At 28.7% G+C, this 15,805-nt stretch overlaps 1 protein-coding gene and 1 non-coding gene across 2 annotated transcripts; one reads left to right on the top strand and one right to left on the bottom strand.

Annotated features, from left to right (window-relative positions):
* Nucleotides 1-3,686: 3,686 nt before the first annotated feature.
* On the top strand, nt 3,687-3,758 carry TRNAW-CCA (transfer RNA tryptophan (anticodon CCA)). Its single transcript has one exon. It is a non-coding gene; the product is annotated as a tRNA-Trp (tRNA).
* A 507-nt stretch (nt 3,759-4,265) lies between these two features.
* LOC102590157 (mitotic spindle checkpoint protein MAD2) lies at nt 4,266-6,405 on the bottom strand. Its single transcript, XM_006341697.2, has 6 exons — nt 6,200-6,405; nt 5,535-5,665; nt 5,314-5,434; nt 5,025-5,128; nt 4,802-4,923; nt 4,266-4,716 (listed from the first exon to the last, which is right to left on the bottom strand). The coding sequence occupies exons 1-6, from the start codon at nt 6,286-6,288 to the stop codon at nt 4,657-4,659; spliced, it is 627 nt and encodes a 208-aa protein (XP_006341759.1). The 5' UTR covers nt 6,289-6,405; the 3' UTR covers nt 4,266-4,656.
* Nucleotides 6,406-15,805: the final 9,400 nt, after the last annotated feature.

The following is a 15,805-nucleotide window of genomic DNA, read 5'->3' as shown; positions in this document are numbered from 1 at the left end:
TATATATTCTTATATTTCTTAAAGATGATAAATTAATACGACTAATGTAAACCTCAAGTAAACCCGAATGACTTGGAGAATAAAACATGTGGTGTTATTTAATTGGAAGTAAACCTTTCGTTTGGTAGAGTGTATTAACAAAAATAATATTTGCATTAGCTTTGTCATATATATTCTTATATTTCTTAAAGATGATAAATTAATACAACTAATGTAAACCTCAAGTAAACCCGAATGACTTGGAGAAAATAAAACATGTGGTGTTATTTAATTGGAAGTTTCCTTTCGTTTGGTAGAGTGTATTAACAAAAATAATATTTGCATTAGCTTTGTGTATTAGTAATATCTTATTTGATTCTTTCATGTTATGTATAACTAATGCAAGCATTAATTATACACTCTGTTGTGTATTGAGGAGTGTATTACTAATACCATGGATTTCTAGGTATTAGTAATGCAAAGAAATTTACTACATGTATTAGCATGGTTAAAGACCCAATTACCCCTCAAAAGTACTTTTACATCTTTTCAACCATAATTATGGAGAATACTTTTGTAAATAAATATTTTTATACAATGCATACTTTTTTTAATACACCAAACCAAATAATGCATAAAAAGTATTCTATGTATAACTAATTGCATTACTAATGCAAGCACTACTAATACACTCTATTTAACATTATTTTTATACACTCTATCAAACAATATGTTTGTCTAACACGCGTTCAACCCTTATACTAGATAAAGTTTTTTGTGTTTAAATGGTACATGAAAAATAAAATTAGAGGGCTAAAATGGAACAAGATTAAGTTGAAGTACCAAAATAAAATTTAGGAGCAAGTTTAAAGGGACGTTTAGTAAATAAGGGTACTTAATTCCTCCGTCCCAAATTAATTAAGTGTCATCTTAGCAAATAAAATTACCCCAAAATAAGTGTTATCTTACAAATTCAAGACAAAATTTAGAATGTTTTTTTGTCAACTATACCTCTATACTCCATATTTTTAATAGTGTTCAACTTTCAAGAGACACTTAATAAATAAGGATAATTTACTAAACTACCCATTGTATTTATTTATTTCTTAATAGATGTAAAAATAAATAAATTAAAATAACACTTATTTTAAAATGAAAAAATATAATAAACTATCCCGTTTAACCTTTGATTTGCCTTTCCCTTCCCTGCTTCGTACCGCCCCATTCTCCATCCCTATAAAGGTTAGGGGTGAGGGTGCAAATTGATGTAAAGTATATGCTTCGAGTACTAAAGTTTGAAACTATCATAAGTTAAATTAGAGTACATTACTCATAATCGAATGAATCATGATTCAACACTTTTTATCATCTATATCATCTCACTCACACTATAATAATAAAAATACTTGATCATAATTCAAAAATTCACTTCCACTTTAATTTACAACAACATATTCAAGACTTTATCAATTAAGGCTCATACCTTTACATCAATTAACCATATCCAAAGCAAGCAAAGCTTTTGATCTAGGGGTTTAATTGAACTCAATGTAGAATAAAAATTCTAAATATTAAAATTTGTACTCACACTTTTAACAAATAAAATGAAAACTTGAAAAGTTAACAAAAGTATATTATGACTTAGTAATTCCAATAACAAACATGATGATAATCATGTGCACATATTCCTTTTGACATATGACATATGATAAACATATTGATTAATTAATACATAACCTAGGGATATGAGATATATAAAGTGCATCATATGCCATATAGAATTATGGAACCTGCCTTAATATTGTTGTTCTTGTTGTTTATTTTTAGATTTCTTGCCAAGGCTCTTAAACCATTTAAGAAACTTGTTTTTGGAAGCATTTTTGCTTTTCTTCTTGTCATCTTTATGTGGAGGAGCAGGAGATTCAGGATCCCATTGATCAGCCCAAGAGAGACCCTCAGACCTAAATACTTCCATTCCTAGCTACACTTTTTTCTTAAATTTGCATTTTTCTTTCACAAAGTCTTCTCTTATTTGGGGAAAACAATTCAATGGTTACTTTTCATTTTATTGGTTTGTTATTATTCAATGAAGAAAATTTTATATTTGTCAATCATTCACTACATATTTATGGTTTACAACTTTCTTCTCTAATTATACTCCATGCCACTAATTCTAAATTTTAAGTACCATTTTTGTTTAAATTAAATAATTACCAATAAGAAAGTGTGTAGCTTTACAAAATATCCAGCGGTTCTCTTATACGAAAACTAGGGGTACAAGTCAAACAGTTGGGCCCAATCAAATCGATAAATCAAGTCAAATCGAAGAAAAGAAATCAACTTGTGGTTTGGTTTGTTTGACGTTAAAAAAAAGAAGAGAAATGGATCACATTCTTGGTTTGGTATAAATAGGAAATAAAAAAGTCAAATCGAATCCAAATCAACTGACATAATAAATATATTTAATTTTTTTATACATAAAAAGATTAATAATAATCTACTTTGCTAAATATATTTAAGATTAGTTTATAATTTTCATTTTTCAATATTTAGATATATTATTTCAAATTTGGGCTTGTAAAGATTTTTGTAAATATTATTTCAATGTTGTCCCAAGACTACCCCCTATACTTAACACGGTGCTTAGAGCCACAAGTGACCCAAGCTAACCTCATGACATGACACTAAGATAACATGAAATAATGATTGAAGATAAGAAAGTGCAAACTGGAGTAGTCTATTAAACTCCAAAAGACAAATGTTTGGTTTAAAACATAAGCTGAATTTACTAATTGTCTGAAAAGTCTCTACTAAATGAGTTACTAGGACAAGCCCCTAGCTAACTCTAACTATCTGAAACTCAAAGTAAATATTGAAATGAAAGGATAAGATCGTCCTCAGAATATGAGAACTCACTACTAGCAATTACAACATTGGCTAGATATATACTAATCGCGGGCGATATTGAGCGTTTGAACCTATATTATAACACAATATAGAAAGAAGTATGTGATAAGTACTTTGAATGTACTGAGTATGAAAAATATGCATAATAAACATGATAGCTGAACAGACTAAATTTGTAAAACATGTTGATGCAATGACTAAGTAAAATAACATGAAGTTGAGATATATTAATCTGAAATACATAAGTTTGTTCATGCAATAATTAGAAGGAAAAAAAAAAACTTAACTATGGGAGATACTAAAACCGACATAAAGCATTTGAGCTACTACATGGAGTTTAGTGTACTGTCCTACACTGAAAAAAGGTTTACAATACTTGACAAGGTAAGGGACCTGGGATGAGCTAATGTAGATCCACTAAGCTAGTGTCTATCTTAGACAAATCTTAGATAACTCTAAATGACAATATATCTTTTTTCAAAATAAATTTAAATATTTCACATACTTTTTCATGAAATTTTTATTTATCTTTATTAGACTAATGAACTGTATACCTTAAACTCATAAACAACTATGAGATTTACCTACATTTTGTATTTCTTATCAATTTTATTCAAATAATTAAAGCTTATAAATATTTTAGAAATCAAGATAAAAAAAATAACATCAAAGATTGATTTTCTTATTCCTATTATTATTATTTCCTTCACATAATATTTAATGGAATTGACAAGTTTTCCCAAAAATAATACAGGTGAGTAACGTATGAGTAAATAAATATGGAAGATGTTAATATCCTAGGATCCGTGGCGCAATGGTAGCGCGTCTGACTCCAGATCAGAAGGTTGCGTGTTCGATTCACGTCGGGTTCAAATTTCCCGATTCTTAAGGATCCATCTTTTTGTTTTTTTTTGTAAAAAGATTTGACTAAAAATATAAAAGTTTTTTCCCTTGATACATTAAAAGTGGAAAATTTAATATAGCGGATACTAATAATGAAAACATGTGATAATGGATTTTGCTTTTTATGCAAATTTTTACCGACGTACTAGAAAATTTGCCATTTGTGAAAATTTGTAATTATAGTTGGAGTGTGGGTACAAGTAATTAAAAATGTGTTATGAGTCCTATACATGGATTGGTTAATTGACGATTCTCAAGATCTCGAGGCTTACTAGACGGAATTCTATCAAAAATGAAAACTTTGGATATTTTTGTTAGAAGGACATGAACCAATCTCCTTTAGCTAATGATGAAGCAAATTCCTAAAGTCAAAAAGTAGTCTATGAAAGCATCTATTTTTTCCTTTCAAGAAATTGCTTATGAAGAAAAAAAATAAAAGTTGAAACCTTGCTTATTTTGAACAACCCCGCAAAATCCAATAAATAACAACATAATTTGAGCTGCATATATTCCAAGTCGATGCAAACAACATTATGCTATGGCACTGTATGCCAGCACATCAAACACAAACACACTTGTGGTGTTGGACAACAAGGACTTATATTCTTGCACATTGCTCAGAATTCCTTTAACTTGTACCCAAATATATTCTTGCACATTGTTCAGAATTCCTTGGCTTCCCCTTACATATTTCACAAGTCAAAAAACATGCTCACACAAAGAAATTGATCTCATTGTTCAATGTCGTCCAATCTTCATTGAGGATACAACTAATAGATTTTTCAAGGTTTACACAATCTAACATACAAAATGTGAATCAATGATTCACAATGACAACAAAAGTAAAGTACAACAACGATCCATGGTCTAGGACTCATCCCATTCATCATCATTTTTATACGAAACCAAAGTGTCAACCTTATGAATCTGCATAGAGAAAACGAAACTCGAATTAGGGTCACCGAAATATCCAGGGGTTTCATATCAGAATCAAGCAGCAAATTACTCCTACCTTAGTGTCAAAAGAGTGCAGTTTCACCATTTGTGGATTTGCTATCAGTTTAGGGTCACTCTCAATCCAAGTGAATGGAACTGCAACATCAGTATCAGTGTATGCTAACACATCAAACACACCTACAGCCATACACACAAATGAAACAAGAATTCTCATCAAGAAACATCCCAAAAGCAACATTGCCATTGTATCGAAACATCCAAGCACAAATGATGCTTACATGGTTCCTCAAGGCACGGCAAATAAGTGATGCTGGACGCTATTTGCCTCATAATTGCTTGAATTTCCCTCATTATTTCTTTATCACTTTTCTCTCTTGAAACACTAGAAAATCAAATATAAGTTTAGCTAATTAGTTAAAAAACAATCCTCAGCATACTTCATCAAGCAAGCCGGGGTCGAATATTTGGCTCTGAACTATTTAAGCTCATGAAAGAAACTACAAAGCTTCTGCCATAAAAATCTCCAACATACACTTATTTCGATCAGAAAAATGATTATCAGCTTACCCTTTCTCAACAACCTCGCTATCGGTTTCAATACTGAAATTCCACCTCTCTAATACCTCACCAGAGGCCTTACTCATGATGACAAGAACCACCCTTTGTAGCTTTCCAGTTTCCAACCACTCTACATGAACACAATCATAAAAAAAAAAAAAAACAATCATTTCACTACCTAAAATATGATCTGAATCAATCTACAACTTCGTCAAAATTCCAAAACTTACCAGCAAGTTGGGCAGTCAAGTTGGAAACAAAGGTCTTGACACCTTCATCTTCAGTAAGCAACATTGTGAGACCATATTTTTTCACTTTCTTAAAACTTTCTTCAGGATATACTCCTCTGTTGTACAAAATGCTAAAAACATAATCCCCGCCCAAATTAAAAAAAAAAAAATCAGCACTCAGACGTTTACCATAAACAACGAACATATAGCATTGTGTCAAAATGAATTAATCAATCAACAATGCCCAATGGCCAACGCAAAACTAGTTGGAATCAGTCAGATAAATGGTCTACATCAATCCGTTCTATTGTAGCCCATTTTATTCCAATGGAGGTAAATAATTCATCTCTCAAGTCAAGTAACCCAAACAATCTCAGCATTCTGAAATTAAAAAAATAAATAAACGAAGAACACAAAGCATTTTATTCAATCAATCCAACAATCAACGTCTCAATCCCTGAAATCTATTCAATCCAATTTCATTACTAATCAATTCAACCCAATTTCTTCATTGGGCTGAAATTCAGGTTGATAATGAATTTTCAGAGCAAATTTAGGGGTTTTGTGAAATCTATCTAAATCTGAGACCCGATCACAACATGAACAAGGTGAAAATCTGTATAACCAAAATCTGATATGAAAAAACAGGATTTCTCAGTTGTTACCTGTTTGCAGCATAGCCAAAATATTCACTGACGATTGCGGCTGAACCACGAAGTGTGATTATGTCCTTAGAGACTGTTCTTGACGCCATTTTCAGATTTAGGAATGGAAGAAGAAAAATGGTTATGGAGATTGATTGCTTGTGAGGGAATCAGTGATGGATTTAGGGTTTTTATGAGAATTGAGGAACAAAGTGGAAGAGCAACGGCTAGTTTTTGGAAATGACACATAACAACGGTCAAGTAAACAAAAAAAAATTCCCACTGAGATGGGCTTAGTGCAAAAATTGGGCCCCAATTGTAATGGGTGATTTGTTAAGGCCTATTTCACATACATTATTACAGGAAAAGTACTTTTTCATAAACGGAGACGGCCTAAAATATTTCTCAACTATTTAAATTGGTATAAAACTATTCTCGACATTAGGGATATTTACTCAACTATTTAAATTGGTATAAAACTATCCTCGACATTAGGGATATTTATGGGCCGAAAGGTGGATGGAGGATAGTTTTGTACCACTTCTAATAGTTGAGGGATATTTTAGGCCCTTCTCTGTTTAATAAATAATTACTGATTTTAATGATATTTTTTTATTTATTACTCCCTCTGTCCCAATTTATATGATTTACTTTTCTTTTTAGTCAGTCCCAAAAAGAATGACACATTTCTATGTTAAGTAACAATTTAACTATAAAATGTTCATTTTACCCTTAATAAAATGATTTACAGTCACACAAATTTCTATCATTCATTTTAGACCACAAGTTTTAAAAGTCTTTCTTCCTTTCTTAAACTCCGTGCCAAATCAAAGTACCTCACATAAAATGGGACGGAGGGAGTAACATTTATAGCATACTATGATAAATATGATATGTATTCAAAGTGAATTATGCATGCAATATAAATGTATTATAAGTATTTTAAAATATATTATAATCGACACAATGTACTATAAGTGTGTGATAAATATATTATATATCCATGAATAAAACTTATATTATATGTGTTTTATAAATTGTTCTCTATAATAAGTATTAAAATTGTATAATTGTAAGTGTTCAGTAAAAAAAAAATTATTGCTATAATTGATAAATATTTTCTTAATATAGCATATCTATATAAATTTCGTGCGCAAACATGCACTCAAGGAACCATCAGTTAATCAAGGACAAATTATGTAAAATGTCAACCCATAAGCTTAACTTTATCATTTTTTTGCCCATTTTTTATACTTACCTCAAATGATCATTCAGCCATATTTTTGGTTGTTGTCTTTCCTCTTCTTCTTTCCTTCTTTTTATGTTGCTTTGTCCTTCTTCCTCCCCCTTCTTCTTTAAAATTTGACATACCATAAATATGAATCTTTTCGAGCAAATTATATATCTAAAGATTCAAAATATCAAGATGGTTTCATATCTAAAATTTGAGACTGTTTATAGGAGATTTTGAGTTGGTCAAAATTGAATAGTCAGTGTATACTTCAAGTATAGTCAATGTATACTTCAAGTATATTTAAACTATATTCAACTTTTTGAGTGTTTCATAATGTGTAGTCAGTGTATAGCTCATGTATAGATAAGTTATGTTCAATTTTTTGAGTGTATCATAGTGTGTAGTCAATATTAATTTTGAAGATGATGAGATTAATTTAATTATTTTAAATTTCAAATTTATAAAAAGTAAAGTTCAATTATCAGTATTAATTTTTTAATTGAAATTTTATTGTATTGTTTCTTTTCAAAACTATTATGTTATAGCCCTTAATTGAAATTTGGTGTGGTAAAATTAAAATAAGTAATAAAGCGTGTCAAGGCGTGCATAATTTTTTAATTTATTTATTATATCATTCTTAGAGTCAGTAAGAAAATGTATCATAACATCATATTCAGAAAGAGCAAAACTGCCCTAGCGTAAATTGGTTCATTTTTCCTTATTTTGGAATAAAGTTGGAAAGAAGGATATTTTTGATCCATTCGAATAGTTAAGGGATAATTTTTAACTAAAAATATAATATTGAGGATACTTTCGATCCGAAAACGTAACTATATATAGGCGAATTTGACTTATATAGTTTAGGCGTATTTTATTTTTTTTATCATTTTTCCTTTAATTTATAGGAGAATAAGTTGTATAAATAATAGCAAATGAATAAAATATTCAATAATATTCTACACCTATAAATAAATGAGTATTGAAGAACTACAAATGAGGAAACTAAATCTGATTGGTTATATTTTCTTCCTTCAATTAATTAGTCGACTAAATATGAGATATTTTTAACAAAATCAATTAGTCCCTATAAATTCTTCATTCCAACCTATTAATAAGGCGGCATTTTCTTATTATGAAATTAATTATTATGAAATTAATTATTCTTGGCCTTTTAATCTCAATTACCCATTAATGTCTCTAGACTATTTAGTGGGTTTATCTTCGCTAGCTCTTTGGAATCAAACTAATTAAAAGGCACTAATTATATTTCAATTTTAGGTTATACTTGGGTTCTTCCTATTTCTAGCTTAATTAAACTCATAAGATGAGGTTTTGTAACGTTATTAAAAGGCACTTCGTTGTGGGAAAAGGTAGACCCACATGCAAAGTTGGGTGCACATGCATTTGTTAACTTTAAAAATAATTATGTGTATATTTGTATATCTATCTTGGGAAACTAGCATAAATTGAGATATAATTAACAGTGCATCCATAAGGAACATAAGAGTGTCTTGTGCCGTTGGTACAAACCAAAGGTACCACCCACGATGAAAAGAATTGGAATTTGAAATTTTACTCGGGCTGACATCATCCTGCTATAGCGCCTCCGCGATAAATTTTATTTCCTCCGTTTACTTTTACTTGTCCACTATTTTAAAAATAGATTTTCATTTTTACTTGTCGCTTTTAACTTATTAAGAAAAGACATTTTTCCATGTTTTGTCCTTACTATTAATTATTTATTTTCCAAATCATTTTTTCAAAATTTAACACCAAACATTAATTAATAGAAATAGTGTAGTAAAATAATCATGTCAATCATTTTTTTTTTGAATATGCTAAATCTAAATCTAGATATAATAAGTAAAAGTGAACGAGGAGAATATAAATCAAATATAAATAAAAATAGCCCAGAGCTAGAGCGGCAATGGCAGACAGGGCCGGCTCTTGCTTGATAAATTTAAGGCACATGCCTTAGGCCCCCCAATTTTTGGGGGCCTCAAATTTTCATCAAGAAAAAATTATGTGTTAATTTTTTAATTAAAAAATAATTATTTTTGCTTAAAAAAGTATAATTTTAAACAAATATATATTATATTATTATTTTTAACGCCAATCAAATAGAAGAAATTAAGAAAACATTATTTTGTATGTTTACATTCTCTTCGCTAACACTTGTATTATTTATCTTTTTTCAATTCTTTTGCACTTTCTTTTTAATTTTTTTTGATAAGTTAGAGTAATACACTATCAAAAATATAAATTAATAGTCGAAAAAATTCAACAAAGTGACTTACAATTTTTCTTTTGTTTGTTTCTTCTTAAATATTCAAGTATTTCATAAGCATATTAAAGTAGGGTTATACCAAGTTATCAATTTCTTGTATCATATTTTATGGTTCTAATTCTTATCTTTATGTAAAGCTTGTCAACTTATTACTTATAGTATTATGTTAACAATTTATATAATGATTGCCTCAGTAAAAGAATATTTTTCAATGTTGAATTGATAAAATATTACTTAAAATTAATAATTAAAAACGATATTTGAAAAAAAACATTTTAAGAAAAGATATCAAGTAATAATTTGCACTTAAAAAGTTTTAAAAAATAAAATACTATATTTGATATTTATATAGATTTTAGGCCTCAATTAAAATTTCGTTTTAGGCCTCAAATTACGTTGAGCCGCCCCTGATGGCAGAAAAGGCAGAGGCCATTAGGTGGTGGTCCTCTAAGAAAAAATAGATTTCCTACTCAATCCGCCATAAATGAAATTGTGGTATAGCTTTTTTGGTCTGTGTCATTTGTAGTTTTAATCTTCTCCTTTGAAATATACTCCTTTTGTCCATCAATACTGGTCTATTATTGATTTTCCACACTTCTTAAGAAACTATAAATAGAAAGGTAATTTTACTATAACATTCTTTGAATATAATATATACAATGTCTTGAAAAATATAATAGAGAAATGACTACAATTAATGATAAAGGCAAATTAGAATTAAGTGTAAAATTATCCATTGATTTTATAAAGTGAACAAGTATTGTTGGACATCTCAAAATAGTATAGTGAACAACTATTGTTGGATAGATGGAGTACATTGAAGAAAATGTTGACACAATGTGCTAATTTGTTTCCTCATACAACTAACTTACTGATACTACAATAAAAGCAACTTTTAATGGCAGTAAATATATACACATAAATAAAGAGTGTTAAAGTCTTTATCGGCATTAGTTAATTGTTTGGATTCAATATTGCTATAGGTTTTAGAGACATTTACAAAGAGTACTATAGGCTTTGGGGGAACTTTTCATATTTACAACATTCAAAAATAAAATAATAAAATACTCCAATTTATTATTTTGTATCTGGTGTGATTCACATGTATCTGGAATACCAGATACAAAGGAGAGTGGCAAGTGAGATGGGAGAGATGCGACGGAGGCGAGCGAGACTTGTTATGTATCTCAGATACATGTGAATCCACTTGGATACAATGTATACAGAACAAATTAAACATAATTTTGACCACATATATCTGAAATACATGTATCTAGATGTATCTAGAGGCACCAAAATCTAATAAGATATACATAATATTGCAAACTAAAATATATCTAAGTAATTAGCTCCTGAACTAGTGAGATTTATGTAAGTTGATTTAAAATAGGTTGAGTTGGATGGATAACTACATATATTACCTATATGGTCAACCCTAATTCTATCTATTGTAATGCCTTTCCATCACCTACCATTTGTGGCCTCATTGGTGTTGAAGGAAGCCACCTAGAAGGACATAAGATCAAGAAGATTCAAAGTAGCGGCATTGGGTAGGGTTAACTAAAAAGGAGAACTATTGGCAAAAAGTTTTTGATGAGTTGGCTAGTACGTAGATTCCACAAATTAAAGTAGGAATTTAGAAGGCAAGTGTCAAATTTTCTTTTAAAATGATAAGTTGTTCATGAATCTCTTTTTTTAATGCATGCACATTGAACTCAATTTGACAACATGCATATGAGTGGTAGCCAAGTAGTCGGAGTCAGGATTTTCAGTAAGCTAAAGTGTTTAAAATGTGAAGAAGTAGATATACAAACTAGTCGAAGGAGATTCAATAATATATATATAGATTATTTTAATCATATATAAATAGTATAATTTTATATTGAATGAGATTTGAATGAACCCCTATACTACAAAATAGCTCTGCCCTAGTGACATTTGGTTAATTAGGATAACGAAAACAAAAACAACTTTGTTTGACCATTTCAAATGTTATCTTTTTTTCTTGAAGTAAAGATAGTTTCTAAATTTCTCTTTATCAAAATAGCACGTTCTTATCACAATTGATGGTATAAAGAATTTTCATATTATAAGGCAGACCTTGATAATATTATAAGGTACAAAGAGGATGGAAGAGGGAGACAGACATTAATCTCACTTTATAATTATTAATCGAATTGTTGGAGTATGACATATATTTTAATATTTAAGAATATAAATAAAAGGTAATACCGTTATTATTATTTTAATTATTTTCAAACTATTCTCTTTAAAAATATAAATAATTAAGAATCTCCTTAAAATGAAACGTAAACATAGAAAAATGTCCTAATAATTCACTTATTATATTAGAGAAAGTAATATTACTATTATCAAAGGGACTTATATAAGTACGTCTTCTAGAATAACACCTATTATGTACTTCAGCACAAACTCGAGTGTAGCCACATTGATACTAATTATAAAAATCATCTTGATAAAACAAAAGATTATACACCTAAAGTAACTAAAAAGACATTTGAATATTTTAAGTGTACTATTCAACACTACACACAGAGATCAATTTGTATTGAAAAAATGTATATCTTGTCTCTTAGGAGCTGAGGTGTAGCCATATTTATATTATACTTGTTTGTTCACTTTTACTTATTTACAATTTCAAAAATAAATTTCATTTTTACTTATCACTTTTAATATATATATTTTTAAGAATTTTACACAAGTCTCATATTGTTAAAAGATAATTATATTGTATCCCTAGTCTTTTTCAAAATACTTAAATTTGATAGAATCCAGATACATTCCAAAACGTCCTAATAGGCTAATACATCGCGTTTCAATTTTGGATATATCGCTCAACGTATCGATAAATTGTGTCTCGGTTTCCGATACATCACTCAACGTTCCGAGTGGTAGAAAATTTAAGAGAATATGGTAAAAGAAATTGTGTATTTAGATAATTTTTCCTAATTTTATATATATATATATATATATATATATATATTAAAATAATCACGTCAATCATTATTTTCTTGATGAATATATCTATGTTCAAATACAATAAGTTAAAGTGAACAGAGAATGTATAAATCAGAGGTGAATAAAAGTAGCCCAGAGTGAGAGTAGTTCATATGACGGTAAAATTTGGTACAATAGAAGAAAAAACAGAGGTCCAAAGGTGGTGGTCCTCTTAAGAAAAAATAGATTGAAATATATATTGAAGAAAATGTCAACACAATGTCCTCATTTTACTAACATTCTTCTTCAATTTTCCAGATTACTCTCCTTATAATGAGGGGGTTTATGGATCCGTTTGATTAGTTATTGGGCAAAAGTAAAACTAAATCAATATAGACGGTTTTTAAAATTCATAGGAAAGCTAATGTGGATTTAATGAAGCAATACTAGAGTTATTATTACACAAACAAAGTGATTCAATCAAGAGAAGTGTGACTATGTGATGTAAGGTAAGGGTAGGTAAAGATAAAGTAATGAATTTTCGATGGACTTGGTTTTAGTATATAATAGTTGAGTTAAAATTTAAGTGTTAGGCTTGAGAAAATGATAAAATTAAAGACTTAAGTTAATTAAAATTTAACAAAATATTTATATTTTATTTATGAATAATATATAAATAATTATAAAATTTATATTATATAATTTCTCGATTTGGCTTAGTTATTTTTGTGATTTTTTTTAGTAAAATCATAACCAAACCAAATAGTATCGATTTTCAAAATTTAAAACCAAACCACACTAAATATTGATTCGATTTGAATTTTTATCCATAGCAATGAACAACCCTACTTATAATCATATATAGATTTAATTTATTTATAATTACTGGATATATATATATATATATCCAGGGGCGGATCTAGGTGGACCCGAGGGGGTTCACCCGACCCCCCTCGTCAAAAAATTACACTATATATATAGCGTCAAATTTTGATTTTAATGGTATATATATTAAAATGAACCCCCTAAAACAAAGTATTGGTTTGACTCAATGGTTAAGTGGTTCAAGATATGACCCTAGGTCGCGGGTTTGAATCCCATGGGCAATATTTTTCCCCTCTTTTTAATGCTTTGGAAAATGAAACTTTTGGGTTTAGACCTTCTTTTTTCTTTTTCATTATTTTTTCCTTTTATTCCATTTCTTCTTTTTAATTTGTTTTTGTTTAAATTTATTAGACACATTTTTTTTTATATCTATTATTCATGTTGTTTCAACGTAACTCTTTTTCATATACTAACTTGAGAAAATCTTTTCAATATGATGAATTATATTTAACTTGAAATTGAGATAGAAATATAATTTATTTTTAAAAAAAATAGGTAAATTAGATGTAATTGAATGAAGAAACTTAAATATCATCAATATCCTTTTAAAAATATTAATTTATAGAATTCATGAAATTTCTTTTATATTTTTAATTCTAATTAAAGGGATGGAAACTAAACTTATTTGATTTATTTGTTATTTGCCTTGTTTACAAATTATGACTAATCTAGTAAATTGAACTATATGAACTAAAACAATTGACAATGCTATTTATTTATCTTCTGAATATACATTATAATATTAGTAACTCTATTCTTACACACTTTTAGAGAATCTTGACGATTTTCATAGTAATATGTGATTGATTGGATACTAATTTAAAAAATTTTAAAAGTGAAAACTAAAGTAAAACATTACAAAATAAAAGTATAAAAACCACAAGAAATTTTAAGAATACTCGATGGAGCATGATAAAAGTAGAAATAAATGTTTAATATGGTATGATAAAGTAAGTTAAAGTTAGCATGATAAGGTAAATATCTTTCTTCCCCATCTCGCTTCCTTTTTCATCATTTAATTTTCACGTGTTTCAAGAATTAACTTATGTAATACAGCCGATTCGCTAAAATTCTTATCAATGTATCTTTATCCTCGATATATTTGATTAGTTTAGTCTTTACTTTTATGAACCAATGAAATACTATTTATGATTCTTGTACAAAGAGCATGCCGAAGGGCTACTACGCTCACCGCACACTTGCATTACTACCTGAACCTCTTCTTTATATTTTGAACCCCCTGAGCAAAAATCTTGGGTCCGCCACTATATATATATATATATAATATATATATATATATATATATATTAACACATTTAACTTATTGCTGACGCAAACTATCATATTTTTTCAAGTTGTTGATTCCACTTTTATGGACAATTACCGTGACTGCCTTTTAGATGATTTAATAATATAATTTATTTGTTTATATTTTTCGTGCATAAATTTAAGCGCCATAAACATGTGCTTAAGTTCTTTAATTAAATATAACTATTTCATGAATTTGAGATCAAGGGCGGAGTTAGGATATTGTAGAAAGCGGGTTTAATAATAATTTTCATTCAAACTTTGTATTTGACTTAAGAAACTTATCGAATACATACAATTTTTTATATAAAACTTCGTAACTTAAAAAGACTTAAATTTTGCATCCATAAATTTCAAAATGTTGGATGAGATCTTTTTTTTACCCTTCCTATTAGTGTACATTGTCTGGGCTAGTTTGATTTTTTTTTAATGCCAAACTTAACCAATTATGTCGGTTTTTAAATTAATAACTCAAATCAAATTAATAAAAGTTAAAAAAAAAAAATCAATCTTTGTTTTTTTTTCCGGTTATTTTGGATTTCCCCCGATAAAGTCTGATTTGGTTTGGTTCGATTTTCGGCTCGATTTTATACACCCCTACTTCCAATTATCATCTACTCTTGGCTTGGCTTCATTATCTTATTGAAGGAAGCCTCCTAGCAAGAAAGAAGATTCAAAATGGTGACATTAATTTGGTTTGGTTTGATCACTTAAGTGATTGTCAATTTTCTTTTGAAATGATATAAATCTCAATTTGACAACATGCATGAGTCGTGGCCATCAAACTTAACATTTATGTCTTTATATTAAAATAATTAGTCAGACCATTCTTGTGAGAATATATATGTTTCCATGATCCATTAGTTTAAGTTGGGTTGACTCGTAATTAATTTCCACAAATTAAGATAGGAATTTAGTTTTGATCACTCAAAGTGATGTGTCAGTTTTTTTTTTG

This window comes from Solanum tuberosum, unplaced genomic scaffold (assembly GCF_000226075.1).
Source record: "Solanum tuberosum cultivar DM 1-3 516 R44 unplaced genomic scaffold, SolTub_3.0 scf00027, whole genome shotgun sequence".
In the NCBI taxonomy this organism is placed as follows: domain Eukaryota; kingdom Viridiplantae; phylum Streptophyta; class Magnoliopsida; order Solanales; family Solanaceae; genus Solanum; species Solanum tuberosum.
The sequence above is the reverse complement of the archived record's forward strand: the minus strand, read 5'-3'. Positions and strand labels throughout refer to the sequence as shown.

Excerpts from the sequence above, each read along its gene's own strand:
- LOC102590157 (XM_006341697.2), bottom strand. The coding sequence starts at position 6,288 with ATGGCGTCAAGAACAGTCTCTAAGGACATAATCACACTTCGTGGTTCA. Across the intron at positions 5,435-5,534 it reads CTTGACTGCCCAACTTGCTG|AGTGGTTGGAAACTGGAAAG; the intron begins GTAAGTTTTGGA and ends GTGTTCATGTAG. Across the intron at positions 4,924-5,024 it reads GCCGTGCCTTGAGGAACCAT|GTGTGTTTGATGTGTTAGCA; the intron begins GTAAGCATCATT and ends GTATGGCTGTAG.